Source organism: Pieris brassicae, chromosome 7, assembly GCF_905147105.1.
Source record: "Pieris brassicae chromosome 7, ilPieBrab1.1, whole genome shotgun sequence".
Lineage (NCBI taxonomy): Eukaryota > Metazoa > Arthropoda > Insecta > Lepidoptera > Pieridae > Pieris > Pieris brassicae.
In genome coordinates this window covers 9,336,898-9,358,596 of record NC_059671.1, presented here as the reverse complement: position 1 = coordinate 9,358,596, position 21,699 = coordinate 9,336,898, and the positions used below count along the sequence as shown (strand labels likewise).

The 21,699-nt window shown below is 34.4% G+C and overlaps 1 protein-coding gene across 1 annotated transcript in view; it reads right to left on the bottom strand.

Moving 5' to 3' along the window:
• Positions 1–557: 557 nt before the first annotated feature.
• The window catches only part of LOC123712050 (poly(A)-specific ribonuclease PARN-like), a 35,945-nt gene continuing 14,803 nt past the window's right edge, over positions 558–21,699 (bottom strand). Inside the window, exons 12-14 of the mRNA XM_045664976.1 lie at positions 3,080–3,111; positions 2,219–2,328; positions 558–828 (exon numbers count right to left, since the gene is read on the bottom strand). Of these exons, the coding sequence (XP_045520932.1) occupies positions 580–828; positions 2,219–2,328; positions 3,080–3,111 (391 nt within the window). The 3' untranslated portion in view covers positions 558–579. The remainder of the gene's footprint in view (positions 829–2,218; positions 2,329–3,079; positions 3,112–21,699) is intronic.

The following is a 21,699-nucleotide window of genomic DNA, read 5'->3' as shown; positions in this document are numbered from 1 at the left end:
ATTGAAAACAAATAGGTTATTATATAAAATAATTAATTTATAATTATATGGTTCGATGTTATTTTAAAAGCTGCATATAGTTAATTACTGTCTGTGGGTAGTCGAGTAATTAATTTTTTATCTGCAATTAAAAGTCATCAAGATCGTTGAAAATTGAATATTTGTTTCCTAAATGTCTATTTGTAATATGGTTAATTAACTTTCACTTTTACTTACAGTAAATAAGCTAAGCCGACGGTTAAATAAATATAGTTTTCTATACTTCAAGAAAACAGCGTACTAATTTCTAAAAGGCCGCGATCGCACTTGCCAGCCTTCTGTCAATGTGGGTGTCCATGAGCGGCAGTATCACTTAACATCAAATTCGCTTCCAGCCCCTACAGCTGCACTAAGGGAAGTTATAGACCGAACAAAGTGGAGAGATATCATTAGCAGGGCAGCAGGAACCTTACAGTGACACGACCTTCAGCAACGAAGAATACGACTGAGAAGAAAAGAAGAAGGGAACTACTACGAATAACTAACAATACTCTAAGAGGACAATCAAAACATCAATATAAAGTTTACATCCATTTATTATTAATCCCAACAATCACTTTCTTTGAAAGCCTCTACACACTGTGACGTACTTTTACTATCAAACTTATCTAACACCATCTTCTCTTTTCTCATTTCTTTATCTTTCTTCTTCAAACTTGCGGCCTTCTCTTTCTTTTTCTCTTCGGATACTTTCCGGCCTCCGTTGGTCTGAATTTCCCGCGTTTTTTCCCCCTCGGGTTCCATTTCGGGAATTTCTGGCCTCTTTGGGGGAGGCTCTGATTCCTCAACCTATAAAAAAATATTATTTTACTGACTTCACTTGACGTTAAATATGTTTATGGTACATCGAATAAGAGTGATTTCACAAAATTAACTAACTTTCACTAATAACGATTACTTAAACAACATATTAAGATTTCTGTCAAAAATACAATAATTTTCATATTTAACACAGCTGGTGATTTATCAAACTATAAAACCAATGTTCTGTCTCCTATAATCATAGCAAAAACAAAATTTTATAGAAAAAGAACAAGTACAATAATTAAAACAGTGTAATAAAAATAAATTGGCTTTTAATTAAAACTGTCGTAAAATAACTTCTTCGCATTTTGATAATATATATCAAAAATTGTTATAAAACCAAATTATTATATTTTTATCTTAAATAAAATTATTTCGTCTCTTTCTATAAAATGTGTTTACACTGTGATAAAAAGAGATAGATGAGTACGCTAAATATAAGCAGAGAAATACGATCTGGCAGCCAAATCCGGCATTTTGAAATGTTTCCCGCCTAAGCGTGTTTTGACACAACAACAATGGCCCAAAATGAGGTTTATTTTGTTACCATTATCCCTCAGTAAACTGAAAAGAGTTAAGCCCAATCAACAATATTATTCTTATTCACAAATAATATTATTACAAAAATAATTTATCATTAAAGGTTTTTCCTTTTATAACTGCAGTTTTAAAAAAATCTTAAATCTTTCACAACTTTTTAATAATAGGCTATATTTTTTAAAATTAAAGGCACAGAATCTACGGATAAACGAGGGTGAGATTCGGACACGGTCGCAGCCAAGTCGCGATTAAGATAGATCAAATCTTATTAGTATTATCGTATACAGAAAAATCAAACTTCATAAGATTTCTATTGTTTTTGGTATGATTACAATATCTGTAATTTTTTATTAATCTGTAAAGCCAGATAAAAATATTATAATATGTTATAAAATGTTGTGATATAAAAGTTATATATTTATTGTAAAATATTTAAACAATATCATCTGAAACTGCAAGAAACGTCAATCTGAAAGTGTATAACTAAAAGGAGTATTTAAAAGTAATTATTTTAACCAATAAAATAAACACTTAAATTTTTAACATAAATTAATAGATAATTTATTTAACATAGAAACTTGCGCAATGTGTTAAACATCAATTAATTATTATCTGTAGTATCGCCAAAATCGCAGTGACTGAGCTTTTCTGAATACAAAAATGAACGCGATGGACTGTTTCATATGGTAGTCTCGGTCTGCATCTCACCCTCAGACCCGTAATAGTATGTGAACCATAACAAAGTACTTTACTAAATCCTTCTAAATATTAAATAAAGAACGTTTGAATTTTTTCCATTAACATTAGAACAGGCTTACAACCCTAGACAATATACCTGGAATATCCCAGACGACGTGCGCTTCCTCACGAGCTTCTTGTCAGGTGTGCTCAAGCTGCTGGACCTCCTGCGTTTAACCGGCGACCCAAGATCAATGCAATCGACACCTTAAAATAAAATAAAACAAGTTAAGTATTGACCGAAGTCCGACATATAATCTATACTTTTACTTTGTGGTAAATATATGATTAAACAAAGCCCGCTCTAACGCTGGCCATAGACGGACCGCATGCTCTAGAGCGGTCCCCTCACGGAGATCTGCATTTTCCATATTATATTCATATATACACGATACACGGACCGCTCGAGCAGTTTCTGAGGGGTCGGAGCAGTCGGTCTGTGGTCGAGTTCCGCCGTGCGGTCATCTGCTTAGAGCTGCCAGATCCACCATACACGGACGGATGGTATAAACTTAAAATACTTATATTATTCATTAGAATTAGTATGGTCATACAACTAACCAGGCGCTTGTAAATGGCTCTATAAACAGAATACGCCTAGATAGATCGCGGAGGATTTGCTAATAAAAATTAGTATTAGTAGCACTGTTGGTCTCTTCTGCGTGTGACTCTCAACCCTGAGTTAGTCCGCAGTAACAGTGCCCAATCCATCAATAGACTAGAAAAGTCGACGTCGTGTGTCAAACTTAGGAGGCTGATCACCTACTTGCCCATTTGATAAAACAAATTATAACGAAATAGATACAGAAAATACTGGTAAGGCTGGTAAGCGCCACTGGATCTTTTATGTTATAAAATAAAAAATCATTCTTCAATTTGAACCAGTATTTCCTGCAAGTTCCATCATTATGCTTCCTAATATTAATAACATTTATATATTATAACATAATTAACGTACCTTCATTGGTTTGTGAAGCGTCGGGCTCATTTCTGTAATACAAAGTACAGAACGAATGAGCAAAATGAGAAAAAATGTCATAAATTATTCAATGCAAAAACCAGCCGAGCCCAAACCGTGCGAAAACATTCCAGCCTTATGTCCAATTAGTTAAGCAAAAAATTTATACATTTATACACTCATACATCTTAATAAGAGGTTCATTTAGTTCGCTAAGGGTGTATATTATGTTATTTATGTTCGCGAGGGCTGTTATCAGGCATAGATTTCCGCAGATTCCCGGATTCGATCTCCGCATGGAACACTCAATATGCCTTATACTGTATTCGATGTTGATCACGTGAAACAATGCTCTTATTTTTATTCAAGAAAAGAGATACTTGTTATTAAATGTTAATTAGTTTATCAATATACAAGTTATGATTTTAATTATGGTCATCTGATACCACAGGGGAACCCTTTACCAAACCCCTTAAGACATAACTAAAGACGCTATGTTGTTAGACCGATAATCGCGTGCAATAATAAAAATTAACTCGTCTCTATTAGGAAAGTAATGCAATTCATATAAATTGTATGTTTACATAATAAATTACATTTGCTTAGTACCTAACTTGTAAGTGTAATGTAAAAACTAGTCACGCATGAGTCGCACCAACAGCTGAGAGACCGTATTCTAATTCTTAAAGTCCTAACACAAAAACTAAATACAGAATAGTTTACAGCTTTTCAACTAGTTTCACAGTCAACATGAATATAAATTTAAATCAAGCAGAAACTAATATATTTTTTTTATGTTACAAGAGGAAAACGGGCTTAACTGATGTTAAGTGATGGATGGCAAGTGAGTTGCCGGGCTTTTAAGAAATGGTACGCTCTATTCTTGAAAGACCCTAAGTCGAATTGGTTCGGAATTACTTCAGTGGGCAGCTGGATGCACATAGTGGTGGTGCGCGGAAAATATTGCCTTAAGAAACGCTCAGTTGTGGAACAACGGACGTCGAGGTGATACGGATGGCATTTTGTATTCTGGCTTGACATCCAATGATTTAAGTCCGAACAACTTCTCTACACACTCTCCATGGTAAATGCTGTAGAAGATGCACATATATCCCACATCTCTACGTAACGCCAAGGGATCAAGCCGCTTGGAAAGTGACTCGCTCTTCGTTCTACTAATTTTATATTTACTGTTTACTTTTAACCGCAGTAATTACCATTTTAACAAAATTACTTGACACTAAATTATATTTATTAAATTGTACTATTGTGTATTAAAGTTGTATTAAAGTATATACGTAATAACTATATACGCGCAAAATGTTTTTCATACAATAGCGTTCATACTAAAAACTTCAGTCTGTATAAAACAAATACCTGTAAACAAACTATTAACGCTCTTAATATTCCAAACCTAAACACATAAGGCTTAGTAAAAAGATGATTTTAATAGAACGAAATTGCAAAATAAAATATGCTGATTGTAGGGGAAGTCTGCAAATTCCAGGAAAATTACGCCAACTAAAGTGTCTTAATTGGTAGGTAATTATCTCATATGGAAATATATTCAATTAGGATTTTAATTATTAAACACAAAACACCTCATTGACACAAAAATCTAATTGCAACCATAACAAAGCTTTTTAATCTAGGGTTGTAGGAAATTGTTATTTTTTTATATAGAACCGGCATCATCTGATGTTAAGTTATACCGCCTATATGGACACTTAATGCCAGAGGGCTCTCGAATGCGTTGCTGGCCGTTTAAGAATTGGTACGCTCTTTTAGACCCTATTGTGTTTTTAAGAACGTATACAACGTTCCTCAGCACGTATACAACGTTTATATATAACCTTATTGATATAACATAAAAATGCAGTGCTTAGCGCATTATTCCCTCTATTTCTAGGTCCAGGCAAAAATTTCTGGGATAAAAAGTCTGGGACTAAATGATTAACGAAATATACTCAAAAACATCCACTAGGAGTAAGCCTTACCAAATATATTGTTTCAAACAATATAAAATATTTCGCATAAACAGTAAGCTATCGGCGAATTTGAATATAGAATCATAGATAATCGAATTACCATACAATTGACATTGACAATTCGCACAACACTTTGCTCTGTGGATTTTTTCCTGTGATGCCTATTTAATTGGTACGCTAATTGTGTCCAGTGTATCCAAGGAGGTTAGTATTCACCTGTCGCGGGAACACGTCCCGAATTACAGGACACTCACGATTACCGTGCGGCTGCCACTTTATTTTTAATTGTGTTTTAGCACCTTGATTCTTTAGTTTTTTATTCAATGTGTATACTGTAATTAAGCGTGAATCTATTTCAGGAATTTAATTTTTGCTACCGTTCTTTTAATGTTGGTTTCCCATAATTGGAATCTTTCTTTGTTTATTTGTTGTAACGTTTTAATGCTTTTTTCATTACATTCAACTTGATGATGTAAACTTTCGATTCCGATTTAAAATTAAGAACTTCCGAAACAATTAAAATAATGGTCTTTCAAGGAAACAACGTACATTGGGTATTAAGAATGGTCTTAAAAGACCAGCAATGCACTCGCAAGCCCTGTAGTATTGTGAGTGTCCATGGGCGGCTGTATCACACAAAATCAGGCCCTGCTGTGAGTTTTCCCGGTTGTATAAAAAAAGCTTTCGCACTAAATATTTGCGTAATTTTAACTACATTGATTTGCTCTTATTTGTTTTAATGCCATCTCCAAATATCTGCCTAGTTCAATTTAACAAATAACTTAACAACTAACATTGAAAAAGTACTAGGAAGTTAATGCTTTAAGGGTCATGAAAGGGCAACCAGGCCGGTGGTCGATAGTGACCCATTGCTTAAGCAACCGCTTAATGCATTTATCAATGGGGCCAAATAAGGCATATGACGTTAGATAAGCACCTGAGAGGATAACGACGCTCTTATGCCACTAATAAGCCATACGATCGTCGTTAATAGATCAAGAACAGCTGTTCCGACTGCTCTCGGATGTTTCTATTAAACACGATAATTAAAAATGGTTTTAAAAATAGTTATTATTTATAATACACAGTATCAACATACTCGTAGGGACTACGTACGCAATTATAACTATGCGAAATATTAAGGAGTTATTATAATAATATATAAGCGTTTGTAAACGTGTTGTACACATTTTGAGGGTTTATCGACATTACGGTATTTTATTAATCTAGGAACTTATTTCGATCTCATACTTTTTTATACACTTTGGATAAGATTTAGATTTGACAAAATTACATACGTGAGCCATACGTAAGGTGAAAAACGGGACTTAACGTAAGCCTCCCGTTTTTCCAAATCCAATTTACTTTTAGCATAAGGACCTAAACCATACCTTTGAGCAAAGATATCTGTGGTTGATGGATGGAGTGCTGTTCCTCCAACCTAAAGAAAGGATCCTCGGCCGGTCTAACCACTGACTGGCCCGAAGGCCCCAGTGGCTAAGTGGCCCGAATAACATCGTTAGTCCGTTTCAAGGTATGATTTGAAAGCGCGGATTGTAGATGTCGCTACACTTCTATTATGCCATTTATGAAAGCCCGCTAATATTGTCTATGGAATTCAACTTAACAGAAATAAAATACAGTATATTCAAAAAATATGAATAAAACTATAGATTTGACAACAATTATGAACTTAACTTTGACATTATTTTATGTTGTAAAAATTGATATGATTTTGTTTATATATGGCTGATTGTGCGGATATTTGTAATTGAACGATCTAATTGTACCACTATCATGACAAATAAAGGATTTATTATTATGATTATCAATCGAGAAGACCTATAAAATAATGTAACAAAAATAATTATATCAAAGAGGACAAGAAAAATGCTTTAATATACACCTGGTCAAATGTCGTTTAGTAATCATGTTTATTAGCTTATTTATAGTTAAATAACTAATGTCTATTTGCATATAACACTTCACCTGCGCTTCCACTTCCGTAGTTTAAGATTACGAGAGCTTGGATTATTTAGTTTTTTATAGAGAACTGGACAGACGTTTGCCCACAATCCCACCTGGTGTTAAGTGAGATGTGGCCTATTAGATGTCGCGTCTGTCCAGGTCTATTTAAACGCCGCTTAAATGAACCGATATTATACTGTCTAGGGAAGATGGAAGGGGGCAAGGAGTTCCATCAGTCCGACATCTGGGGACGTCAGCAACGAAAGGGTTGAACCTGAGCGTGATTGTAGATGAGCGTTGTTTGAATTTTATTATTTATTATTATATTATATTTTTAGTTATTTTAATTATTAGCATTTTACTACATTCGTCTACATATGGTATGTATGGTGGTATATTTCTTTCAACGTCTACCTTAATATAATTCGGTAATCGCCTATATATATACACGTATATAATAACCTCTATTCAAACCGCAACAAAACAATATTTGTTTCTATTATTTATCACATTTCTAATTTAAATCATGATTACGAGTGACATGTGACTAATAAGTCTCGCGTGTTGAAATTCGTGAAAGTGTATTCGAAAATTATAAATAAACTGGTTAAAGCACATTTCTACTAATTACGAATATATTTCTTCTTCAGCATATATCCAATTGTAATGTGTAATTTAAATTAAAAGCTGTAGCTGTAGTCAGTAAAATCATGAGATGAAAAACAACATCATGAAACTAAAATCACTGGACAATGATATGATAGAATAGCAGAGTATCAAGAGAGTACAGGCTTTCTTTCCCATCGTTTGGCCGTTCCACGACATCGTTTTTCAAGGTAATTTTTGCCGCGCACCACTGCTATGTGGAACCAGCTGCCCACTGAATATCTCCACTTAGGGTCCTTTAAGAAAAGAGCGTACCAATTCTTAAAAGGCCGATAACGCACTCGCGAGCCCTTTGGCATTAAGAGTGTCCATGGACGGCGGACTCGCTTAACATCGGGTGAGCCTCCTGCCCGCTTGCCCCGTTTTATAAAAAAAAGCCAGGTCTCTCCTCTTGGCTAATCCTCACTTTATCTTCTCGTTAGAGGTTAGGCATGGCTGCATTTAATACACATTTTACATATATGTTTTTTTAATATTATTAATTATATATTTATTTAATTCGTTCTCTTACAGCTAACGTAAAGTATATATAACAAAAAATATAATGAAGATAAAGCCTATAGCATACATAATATTTTTTTATTATATAATAAGGGCAAACGAGCCTACGGGAAGCCCATAGAGGGCAGTCATAGCAGCCCATGGACACCCAATTTTAAAGGATGCGTTGCCGGCCTGTGATGAGTACACTCTAACTTTAAATAGTTGGAGGTCGTATCTCTCAGGGAAGCCCCGGGTGTCAAGTTCGCAGTTCGCTAGTTCGCAAAACAGCAATAAATACTAAGAGCAAACCATTAACGATTACGAAAAAACTAATAATTTAAAAATACATTTATCTAAGTAATACCTTATGTGTTGTGTGATGGTTTATTAATCATTTCCATGTTCATACATGCAGTAAGACAGTGTTACTTTTGCACACAATTTACCGTCTCAAACAAATGAAAATACGCGTTAAGGCCTGGTTTCTGTCGCTCTATATGGTCTTAATTAAGCCTCATAAGAAAACAAACGGTTTCATGTTAGACCCATAGACGCGTGCGTGGAAAGATTTATATGTTATAATGTTTATTTCATAACACAACCTAGGCCTTATGGGACCGTCCCGGTTTTTGATTTTATAACGAACCAGTGCTTTGGAAAATTTAAATAGGATTAATAAAACTCATTTAATAATAAAGTGTGCTTTAGAACAATCACAATGTAAAAATGTCACTTTGGTAATACGATCCGCGGAATTTTGCAGATACCAAGTTCGTAATATGATCGACTTGTGGAGTAATGATGCTGTGCTCTTCCTATAACCTCGACCGACTAGACGAACCACTGACTGTCCCGAAGGCCCCAGGAGCCAAGGTCGAGAAGTATTTTGAATTTGGAACACGAATATTATTTTAAAAATTTCTTTCGATTTTCACACATTTTATAGTGTTCATTGTCAAATTACAATCTGGAATGGGGTGTTAAAGAAAATAGGATTGCAGTGATCGCAAGACTTGAACGCTGAGGCTCAAAGAGGCAGCATGTTTTCTGACTAATCGTCGTGGATGTTCCGCGACCGTAGCGGGGACGCGGTTCATGGTTTCAATCGATCGCATAGGTCAATTTCGCGCGCGAATTGAATGATTCAGTAAACATACAGTCGGTCTGAACTTAATTCACTGAATGCTAGAGGCGTCAGTTTAAAATCGGATACAATTTATGTTAGCTGTAAGAAATAAAAGCAATAACGCACCTGTTTGATAATTTTTAACACTGTTCGTGTATTCAACAATGACAGTAAAAGTCAAAAATAATTAAAATAACTTGTCATCATAATTTATATGTATGATAAATGAAGCCGAAATTGTATTCGCTTTCAAGGAATATTGGCGTCGTTATGTCGTACGGAATTTTATTGCAAATATAATTGTAAGTAAAATTTATTGAATCGCGTTAATATTGATCGATCATTTCTGTACACCTGTGTTGTTGCTGTTAGGCAATTCGGTTTTTATTTAAAATTACCAAACTAAAAAGCCGTATTATAAATATGTATATTGTATTTTTTTTTCTTTTTCCTTTCGGACCCGTCCATTCAGTTACTCATCATATTAAGGAAAAAGGAACACAGGCCGACGGGATCGAGAGGGTAGCTTATAGAAATTGGATGACGATGGCACAAAATGAATTAGGGTGGAAAAGGTTGGAGGAGGCCTTCTCCTGGACGGGGGCCGCATCTTAGTTAAAACTATAAATTTATCTTTTTTATCAAATGTATGTCAAAGATGTGGAATAAAGGTTTAATATTATTATTATGTTATATTGAAAAGATTACGTGAGTTTTGTTGGTCTCGTTCGTAGGTTCACCTCGCCACTCTCATCCCTGAGGCTGTAGGTTCGAACCTCAGCTGTGCACTTGACTTTCTGTCTATGTGCGCATTTAACATTCGCTGGAACTTTGAAGGAAACATCGTTCACAGGCACAGGAAGTCGATTACCTGTTTATCTATTAGATTGACAAATGATCCAGACCTAGAAAAGTTGTAGCGCCATTGGTTAAAAGATTACTAGCAAATTCCAACCACGACCTTTTTATAAACGAAACACCCGGCCCTCGTGTAAACTTAGCAACTACCGAACGAATTTTTGTAGGATTCACCAAAAGGCGACGTTCCGAAGAATGTATAATTCATTACAGTTTCAATTGAAATATAAATATTACATATTGTTTACGAGGTTACAAAAACCTTGTCAAAAACACGAAAACTATACACTGTGTGTAAATGTATGCAGCCAGCTTGTCGACAAAGTGACGTAAACACTTTTTTATGGTACGTTGCTTGAATAAACTTCATATTTATATGCGAACTCCTAGTTATCTTACTTACCCAGTATTATTCCCACATAGCCGGTGCTAATGTTATTAATTGTATTATTAATACTTCAATAATTCATGAATTAAAAAAACGGAAACCTTTACACAAAGACAAATTCCACATATCGACTATAACAAATACAGTAGCATAAGTGTCATATCTCAATCATGTAACTAGTAGCTTTAATTAGCACTATGGAAAAGTAATTATAAAACAGGTGTTAAGCATATTTGACTTTTTATTAAATTACAAAACATCTGTACATATTCACTGATGAATATTTATACCATAATTTTTAACGATATATGTATTTAGTTAACAAAGTGCTTACCGCTGTCTGGAGACTTCGATATTTAAATAGAAACAAGACAAAAATAGAAGGTATTATATTTTAGAAAAACCTAACGCCTGATTTTTAATGAAGAGTGCATCCAGTAAAATAAAATACCTGCTTTGTATGACAGTAAACTAAACCTATAGTTACATTAAACGTGTAAGCACAGTAATCTTTCAGAATTCTGTTATTTTCTACCTCTTAGAAACAGCATAGTTTAAGTCTTTTACGCTGGAAAACTATCACTTAACATCCAATAGGATTATAGGTCCACAAGCCACTCGTTTAGAAACACTGGAAAGGCCACAGGACAAGGTTCTTCGAGGCTTCAGTGACGAGTAAAGAAAGCATAGTGCTCCTCCAGTTATACCAACTTGAGGCTTTCGCCCCCATATTTAGGTTGAATCAAGACATCCCAGGGGACGTTTAGAAGGTACAATTATTAAGAGGGACAAGATTTCTTTTTTATTATAAACTCCAACTGAAATATCAAAAAGAAATTTTACACTACCTGAATGTATTTTTGATGCATATTTAAATTTACCTTTGAAACCGAGTGTACAACAAAATCTTTAGGGTGTTTTAATCGATATAAACGATTTGATGTTGTTAGGGACATTTTTAAGGTGTTCGCATGACTGTGCCCTCACCGATGCCTTGCCGTTAAAGCCCGGCCGGCCGACCGAAAACTGAGCGTTTCTTAAGGCAGGTACCACCACTATGTGGAACCAACTGCACACTGCAGTATTTCTGTCGCAGTAAAGTAATAAAATCAGAGAGTTAATTGAATGTCTAGACAGTTAATTGAAGATCGATGTTCAATCAAGTCGCTAGCATTTTGATTTAAATAAAGCAGTGTCGAAAACGTTTAGCTATCTGAACGAAAGCCAGCGTGTTGATTAACAATGTAAATCAAGATGGTAAAACAAGACTCCGCCATGATTATTTCATTTGTTATTTCGGTGTGATAGTGAAGAACTGAGAGCTTGGAAATTCCGTGTTTTGTTTTATTGTAAATGGTTAGGTTAGGTTAGTCTTGTTGCCTAGGAACGTTTAGGAAACCCGTTAAACGCTTCGTTCACTCACTTTTCTGACGGAACTTTAGCGACTTGATTGAATATAGATCTTTAATTAACTGTCTATAGATTTAATTAACTCTCTGATTTAACTACTTAACTTCGACATTTCTATAGTATAGGATCCTTCAAAAGTATCGCTTAATATAGCGGTATCACTTAATATCAGGTGAGACTTCTGCCCGTTTGTCTCCGATTACAAAAAAAGGCGGATTGTATATACTATGTAAAGATAGTGTAGTGTAATTACAATTGTTTACATAGTCTTTCTACAGTCATAAAATAACGACATTACACCCGTGAGATCCATAGACATTTAGAGGAGTATGTCATATGTTTCGACTCTTGCCCTACATCTAAAAACACATAGTTTTAATTCCATTTTATTTAAACAAACTAGTTAGGACACCGAACATTTTAGGTTCTGATTTAGGACGTTGCTACCAGTATTTATTTAACAGCACCATACTAAATCCTCGTTTACACTTGTTAAGGCAGGCCTACATGCACCATCTCGCGTTACAAATATTTCTAGATAGACCAATATATATAATATATATCAAGTCCCCCACTAAGGCATTTCTGCTTTATCATTTGCTATATTTCATATATTATGTCCTCTTCATCATCGTGGTAAGAACGTATACTTGTTTGAAAAAAAATTTAGACCTAAATTATTTCAACTAACAAATAAATCTATTTTTTTTTAAATAAAGCTATCGTGCATGTTTGCACATAAAGTTGAAACCGTTTTTTTCAAGGGATCATACCGGTACAAGAATTTAACATTAATATCTATTGGTAAGTAGAATAGTACAAGCGCTGATATCAAATCGACAAAAAAAATAATGTTGTTGCAACTATTTTGAATGAAAAAAATAAATGAAAATTTTCTAAGGGTATATAAATGGATTAATATATGTATGGAGCAGTGGCTAGTGGCTACAGCGTGCGACTCTCATCCCGGAGGTCGTAGGTTCGATCCCCTGCTGTGCACCAATGGATTTTCTATGTGCGCTTTAACATAAGCTCGATCGGTGAAGGAAAACATCGTGAGGAAACCGGCTTGCCTTAGATCCAAAAAGTCGACTGCGTGCGTCAGGCACAGAAGGCTGATCGCCTACTTGCCTATTCGATTAACAACTGATCATGAAACAGATACAGAAATCTGAGACCCAGACCGATACCGTGCCTACCTATTCAGACGTATTGCATTTTAACCTAAGCTAATCGCGGAATAATTTATATACATATAGTTCACGGTACCATCTTAACACTACACCTAAAAATCCATCAACTCTATATATACAGAAAGATTAGAAAGAAACGCAGAAATTTGTATTATATAATAGGGGAACAAACTAACTGAACACCCATTAATATGCGTTGCTGACCTTTACGTTAGAAAACAATTTATTGAAACTATCACCAGTTAGGCATACAGCCAAACTCCAAGCTGTAAATGGTATATTTGATTTCCAAATTCACAAAAGGACACTTTCCTTAATGCGATAGACTTATACGGATATCTCCTAATTCATATTGGGCCAATTGAGTTGATCACGATTTTCCTGTAGACACCTTTGAGCTTAAATAAGTGCTTTCAATACAAGCCTTACTTGTATAAACATAGATTGATATTTAGATGTCTAAAATATAGATGTTAATTGCTATGTAACGAATGCAATGTAACAGTTGAAGAGTGACTAACGGTTACGGTTAAAAAAAACTCCACGTCAAAACTATGAAAGCCTGAGTGAGAAAAATGTACAGGTTTGACTCGTACAATAAATTTAATTACAATTTCTAATGCAATTGATGTGACTAGCAACTTTGTAATACAAGGTATGACACGCATTTTTTTTTTATTGGCTCATCTGATGTAAGTCCATGGACACTCAAAGCCAGAGGGCTCGCGAGCTTTTGCCGGCCATTTCAATATTGGTACGCTCTTTTATTGACTTACATTTAAAAAAACCTAGTGACGCCTAGTGGACCACAGATCTGTATATGTATCGCGATTAGTATTATAGTAGCCTTCTGTGCTAATACCGTCGTTATTGGAACTAAGAATGTCACATTATCATTTACTGTTCGAGCGAGTGTTAAATGCGTACATAGCCCAATGGTGCACAGCCGAATTTACCTACTCTATCTATCTACCTAAGGGAGTCACCGCTGAAGTCATCAGACCCACTTTAATTAGTACATATAACTTTTGTTAATTCTAGAGACAGTTAGCTACTTCGCTTTTAGTATATAAGTTACGGGGCTGATTTGTGAATATAAACCATCCAGGGCGCCACCTAAACGTATACAAAAGAATTCATTCAATTGCAGCCGTTTAAGAGGATTTCAGTCAAATACTCACGTACAGTAAAATTATATATATAAAGATGTTTAAGGTACCTAATTTGTAAATAAATAAATATATATATATATATATATAACCAGAATTTCACAATTGTAATCTTCACCCATATCCCGATTCATAGCAGAATCTTAATGGAATAACCACATTATCGAGTACATTAAAAGAATTACAAATACTTCGAAAGTCACCATGTAAACGATTTCCAAGACATTTCAGTCGCGTGCGAGATTTGATCAAGTATTTAACGTTTCGTACACTTGTGCTCGAAAGCAAATTCAATTTAAATTGCAAAGTAGTAAACATTAAAGGATTTTTAAAGCAGGTGGAAGTAAGCCTGTCCTGTAACCCAAAATTCATCACCAGGATACCCCAGCATTATACACTAGACGATGATCTAATATTTAATAGATGTGGTTAGTGCCAAATCAAGAAAGTACATATTTGACATTGACATTTCAGACGAAAGGATATAATCATAATATATAAACAATGTGTGCGTCTCGGGACGCCCCACAGAAGTGATAACTTAAACAAATGTAAGTGGAATTATTATTACGTAAATGTATATTAATATGATAATGTATGGAAAGATGCGCTTAAAAATAGTATTAATACACTATATATTGCTCGCAAGTGTGTCGCCAGCCTTTAAAAAATTGGTACGCACTTTTTTGAAGGTCCCTAAGTAAAATTCTAGCAAATACATTTCAGATAGATATCTGTGAAATTTCTGCAACTAGGAAATTGGACTGGACTTACTGGAAAAAGATGTATAGGACGACAAAAGAAATATTAACAGATGACGTTATAGAACTAGCTGTGAAAAATTGAAGGGAAATGGAAAAAATATAGAGGAGGCTTTTCCCTAAAAGAGACCATACAAAAAATAGACCACTAAAACAGAAAAAAATTAATCTAACTGATTTTTTTTATGTACATTATAAGAAATGTAAACTAACCAATTATTGTATGGGTTCATTAATAAAGCTTTAATTATAATAAATAATAAATGACATACCACACTAACAAGTAATAAATGAAGAATTTCCTGAGTAATTATATTTGAACGGTATTTTGCTGGCGACTGTACGACCGTGTACTTTTTCCTTAGTTTTAATGAATACAGGCGGCTTTTAATTAAATATGCCTTATCGGTGAAGAGACACCAATAAAGGTACCCCTTTTTATTGCGTTCCCTCCTGTATCAATTTGTTGCAATCAATTATCGATAGTGATAAAAGTGAGTCTGAAATAATGATTTATGCTTTCCGAATTTTCGAGGCCAACGGGATTTATATATTAACACTTCGTTGCATATAGAAATATGATACAATTAACATAATTAAATGAAGAGGCTAACTGGCAGCCTTATCGCTTTCGAGCGATCTGTTCCAGGCAACGATTGAGAAAAAAATTGGACAAGGCAAGCGCAAGTGCTAAAATACATAAGACATGTATGTAGATAATTAGCCAAAACAATCCAATTAAAACATATGTTAACCGTGTACAGCACAATATTTAAAAAAAGGACTGAAGAAAAAGTAAATACATGTAACTGTAGGGATTAAAAAAAATACACCTTGGGTTACATAACATACAACATATAAGAAACTATGTTCATCAGGAATAATGTAGAAATCGAATAGTGAAGGAAATTTTCCAATCGGTTCAGTGGTTTTTGAGCAAATTCAATTTAAACATACAATCAATACAATTATAAAATAATTAAATTCTGTAAGCTTCATATAATACTGGAAACACATACTACCTTTAGAATAGCATTCAATTCAAATTTGGAAACCTCTTTAATTTTGAATTTAGAACACATTTCGTTCTAAACTTGCCAAGTACCTTACCTCCGTATAAAGTTTTAAAAAACTAAATTCTTTCACCGTGAATGAGCCCACACTACGATGGCTGAATAATTCATCCGTGGTGTCTCGTGTTCCCTATCGCCTCACACATACCTATCGCAAACATGGTTACATCACTAGTATCTTTTCTCCTCGCCTGCCGTGTCACCACTAAGGGTGCGAACATGTCAATAACTAAAGCGAAACTATGATATTCAACAGACTATAATAAGCCCCGTACTGGTAAGACTGAATCAACATTCCTTTCGTATTATAACTAACGACTCTTAAAATCTCAGATCTAGTTCCAGCAATAATCAGCAATATTTTTTTCTTAGGGCAGTAAATGAATTGTTAACAACATCCAGACGGTATGCAATAATTTCACTGTTGTACTTTACAAGAAACATTTACTTTCTATCAAAAATATTATTATAATATAACGCAGAACTATACCAGGGACTTATATTACTTTTAAGATTCTTGAACACCTTGCCCTTGGACATGCCTATTTGAAAAGATTAAAGATGGCAATAACAAGACACGTCCAATAACCGTGTCTATAAATAAAATAAATCAGTGTTGCTGCAATCTATTTAGGTCTGGGCCTCAGATTTCTGTATCTGTAGGTGATCAGCCTCCTACCTGACGCAGGCTGTCGAATTTTTGGGTCTAAGGCAAGACGGTTTGCTGACGATGTTTTACTTCACCGTTCGAGCGAATGTTAAATGGGCACATAGAAAGAAAGTCCATTAGTGCACAGCCGGCGATCGAACCTCAGGGGTGAAAGTCTGGAAACACTGCTCTCTTTTAAATGGTTAAATGAAATTAAATCGGCAAACGAACTTACGACCTTAAGGATGAGAGTCACAAACTGAAGCCACTAGGCCAACACTGGTCTACGGTAACGGTGTGGACAATATAGACAATAATCACTCAGCCATAATGATTAAAATGGTATTCCCAAATCCGCTACCGCTCCCGCTCCCGCCATCTCTTACCCCGTTAACGATATAAAATCCGATCGCTTTGCGCGGCTGCCGCTGATGCTATCTCTATATCTCATTAGCTAATAGCCACCAAGCCAATTACACTGAGTGACGTGTCCGGGGCAAATTGTTGCCGTTTTCAGTTCAAAGATTTCATCAGGATTAAATGAATAGTCAATATATTGTCATTTTATAAACGCGATGTTAAATATAGATAATTTCGAAATAATCGATATTTCATCATTCGTATGTTGTAGTATCATGTCGTTATCAATTGAATAAACGAAATTGGAGCCGGGCAGAGCTTAAGACAACGGTCGTTCCTGTCGAGATTTGTGTCTATAAATCGTATAAAGAATCGTCAGTATCAAGAATATTCATAGCGCTAAATCACCTGCATCATGAGCACACCCACATACACACACTCACGTACTCACTTTCAAACTATCGCACAGGACAGCCGAATTGGGTAATACGGACAGAATGGCTTCCTCGCTATAACAAATGAAAACTAAGAAGACAAGTAACATTTCTTTGAATTGAAACTTCTTTATCGGCGTAGGAAAAAAACCGTCACATTTTTGGTTTACGCGTCACATTTTTCCGTTACGTTATCTTTTTCTTGTCCCTACCACGATTGATACAAGCCATTAATAACAAAAATATATAATAACGATAGCAATGATAGTAATAAATCTATCTATCTAATCTATTAATGAAATTCTGTAATAATCTCGGTGGTAATAAGGTAAAATGAAATAATTGTATTATTGTATTCATGTCTATGATAATCAAAGCTTTTGTTAAATTTTTCAAATTTTATTTAATTTAACCAATTTCAGTAAAGTTGCATATAATAGATCATTTTTTGAAAAATAAGGTCATAAAGAAGTTTCACTTCTTACGTGTGTACACTAGTACCCACACACATTTTTTTGTTATATATAGTTTCTGTTACCTTTACGATTACGAAATAAATAAATAAATGAGAAATTAATAGAATCATTTGTATCATAACATTAAAATACTGACTCAAAATAACGCGATATTTCCCCCTATAACACTACACTAATATAATCTTCTCAGGTTATATTTCTGTAGTGTGAAATTTATTATAATAATTTGCCAAATCCATAATTAGTTAGGCGTATCTTTACACTCAATTGTGTTATTATAAAATTAAACTAACTAATATATAAATAACTTGTGTGTGTGTGCTTCTATATTTTTATTTTTAATACGAGAATAATCCTACAACGTATGAGTTATAACGTATACATGCAATATCTGAACTCTCTCGAATCCCAATTTAAAAGATATTAGGGTAACATTTATAGCCGATTCATAGCGCTATGAATACTGAAGAACCGTCAAAATTTGATTAGAAACACGACACTCCAGCAGCCGCGATATAGAAACTTTGTTCTGTACTATAAGAAAGCTCTTCAGTAACGTAACCTCCTAGTTTTAACCGTATCTTGGGTCACAAGGTCTTATTTCCTGACAACCCTACTAAAAGTCCTTTCACACAATCGCAGGCGTCGTCGGGTGGCACCATTAGTACCGTCTGTATAAAGACGTTATCTGGACCCTTTGTGCGAATAACTTGACATTTAGAAATGTACCTAACAAAGTTATACCTGATGCTTATGACAAATATTTGTACCATAGACTAAACCTGGCTTGAAAAAATGAGTTTAGTATTAATTTTACTCCACAGATTCTAAATTTATAATCTAATTTCCATTTAACATAACAAGTTAAGGGCGTAGAGCGGGCAAGAAGAACTGGCAAGAACTCTCCACCACTCTTTTTAATCGCCAAGTTTAGTCATACGAATTGTTTGAACTGGAGCAAATCAATGCCAACGATTAGGATCACCTGAATAATCGTCAAATTTATAAAAAGCTTTATTGATTAATTTAATTGAAATTGAATTTATTCAGTGGAAATTCTCTAATTTCACTTGGTAGTTATAAAAATGAATACAATTTTCATATTAAGAAGTGGTTTATCTGCTGGAGCCTAATTGGTCGAACGCTTAGATTAGTTCTGTTTCAAGTATATACTGGTGAAAGTTACCATTTGTTTTAAAAAAAATGTTTATATTTTTTCGTACATACAACAAGGCTTCAAGAATATTGACCAACTAGAACGGAAACGCGAATTATATTATTTGACAAGATAATTTGAATAAATAAAGCAATGTTGGCCTAGTGGCTTGAGCCTGCGACTCTCATCCTTACAGTTCGATCCCCGGAACCACAATGGACTTTCTGTTTATCTGCGCATTTAACATTCGCTCGAACGGTGAAGTCGACGGCATGTGCGAGGCACAGGAAACTTGTCAACTTGCCTATTAGAATGATCATGAAACAGATTCTTATTTCAACTGATAACACAACGTACTTTAGTTATTATTCGTGGCCGAGCAGAACTCACTCAAAATGTATAGAATCTTTTGATATATGTATTTATACGATGCCTCGACTACTTATTCGTCTCATAACAGATTCAGTAAGTTTACATTTAGTTGGTCATTATTTAAATTTTTGTAAAAAAACATCTTGTTCTGTATACAGAAGGAAAAATATTCCTAAGAACTAGTAACTATATCACAGCATCGTTCTAAACATTTCGCAAAATACCAATTTCAAGTGATACTGTCCACTCAATACTCATTACGATAACACTTATCTGATCGAAGGGAACGACTTCCATTCTACAGAATATGCTATCAAGTGTTAATCCAAGATTACAGCGCGCTCGCGCCGCAATATGACTGGAGCCCACTCAATACCACATAAAATTTGCAGGTCATTTTATCATTGTGATAGAGAGGGCATCGTTTGAGCAAGCATTTGAGACTGTTAATAATTAGGTATTACTTCGTTAAATGGTTTTTATTGTTTTCCTTTTGTGAATGTTGGAACTTTTTTGTATGTATTACTAGCTGACCCGGCAAACGTCGTTTTGCCATATATATTATTTCCAAAAAAAAATGTTTGTTTCATAAAAATAACCGTTTATATATTATTATAGTACATAACTATAATAAAAAATAGGGGATGATCGTAGAGGGGTGACAATTAAGGGTTGTATTAATTTTTGTACGCTGTATCATAATAAAATAAAAACAAAACAATTTGTCTAAAAAATAAAAAAATACTGAATATGCAATAAACTAATTTATAAGCATCGGTCGAGCCATTTCGGAGGAGTATGGGAACGAACATATGACACGAGAATTTTATATATTAGATGTATTCCATCGTTGGCTATATCTGTAGAATACATATTTCTATAGTATAGTTATATTAGCTATAGGATTACAATATAAATAAGCCAGTCGCAATTTCAGACAGCGAACTAAAATTCATATATATTGACTGGACATCCAAATCCTACCAAACGCCACCAAACAGGTGATGAGTTAATTAATTACGAATTGTATATTTATAAACGCTTGCCAACGGTCAGCAATACTATATTTAATATGACAAGCAAACAACATACACGAAGAGATAAAAAAAATATAAAAACAAAATGATTCAAAGTGGTGAGCTCCAGACCTAGCTCGTTTATCAGAATGCTCAATCTGGATATTGGTGAATGGCCAAAACGCTGACTTCAAAAAGAGTCTAATGGTCCGGGGTATCTAGTGGGTGTCAGTGTTAAAAGCAAAGCTTTCATACAAAACATTCATTGGATTGCCATAACTCACTGCTAGGCAGCTCGACCGTAAAGTACAAACAAGAGGCACGGTGCAGTTTCCATAGATCATAGCTCCATTAATTTGGCGGGCTCACGACTACCGATACACCGGCTGCGACTAATGACTCATAAGGAACGGCTACACGATCGATGTCACGAGCTTTAACTCGCATCTGCGCAAGCGACGCGACAGAGGCGAGAATGCCGACCTACTTCGTGGCGCGCGCAGCCACAGACTAACTACAATAGAATACTGTGAATTCCTTAAATGGATAATATATTGTCTGTATAGTATAACGATTTGTCAAGATAGAAGCTGACTTATAAAAAGTATGCGTATATAATTCAATTAAAAAGATTCCATCTCATCATAGCTTCCAAACTGTAAAGCTCGATAAACATCCTAACAAATGTGTAACAATAAAAAATATTACATCGAATTGATAAAATCAACAACAACATAACAAAAGTGAATAGCATAAAAATGGCCTACATTAGAATAAAACCTGACTGTTGATAACTTGTGAGCTAAAATAATATTGTTAAAATGTATGTTATCGATACGGTTAAAATTATATAAATGTTATTAAGTTAGTGAATAAAGGCTTTATTTTTGTTAATAATTAGGAACGAAAAACGGAGACTAAAAAGTTTGTTACCATGGCAACGATTTCTTCATATAAAAAACCAATCTTTTCAATAAGTCATTAAATAACATTGTAAGTAAATGTATGTATATATAAAAACGTAAGATATCGTTTACAGATATAATTCAACTCTCAATCAAAAACGAGCCAACA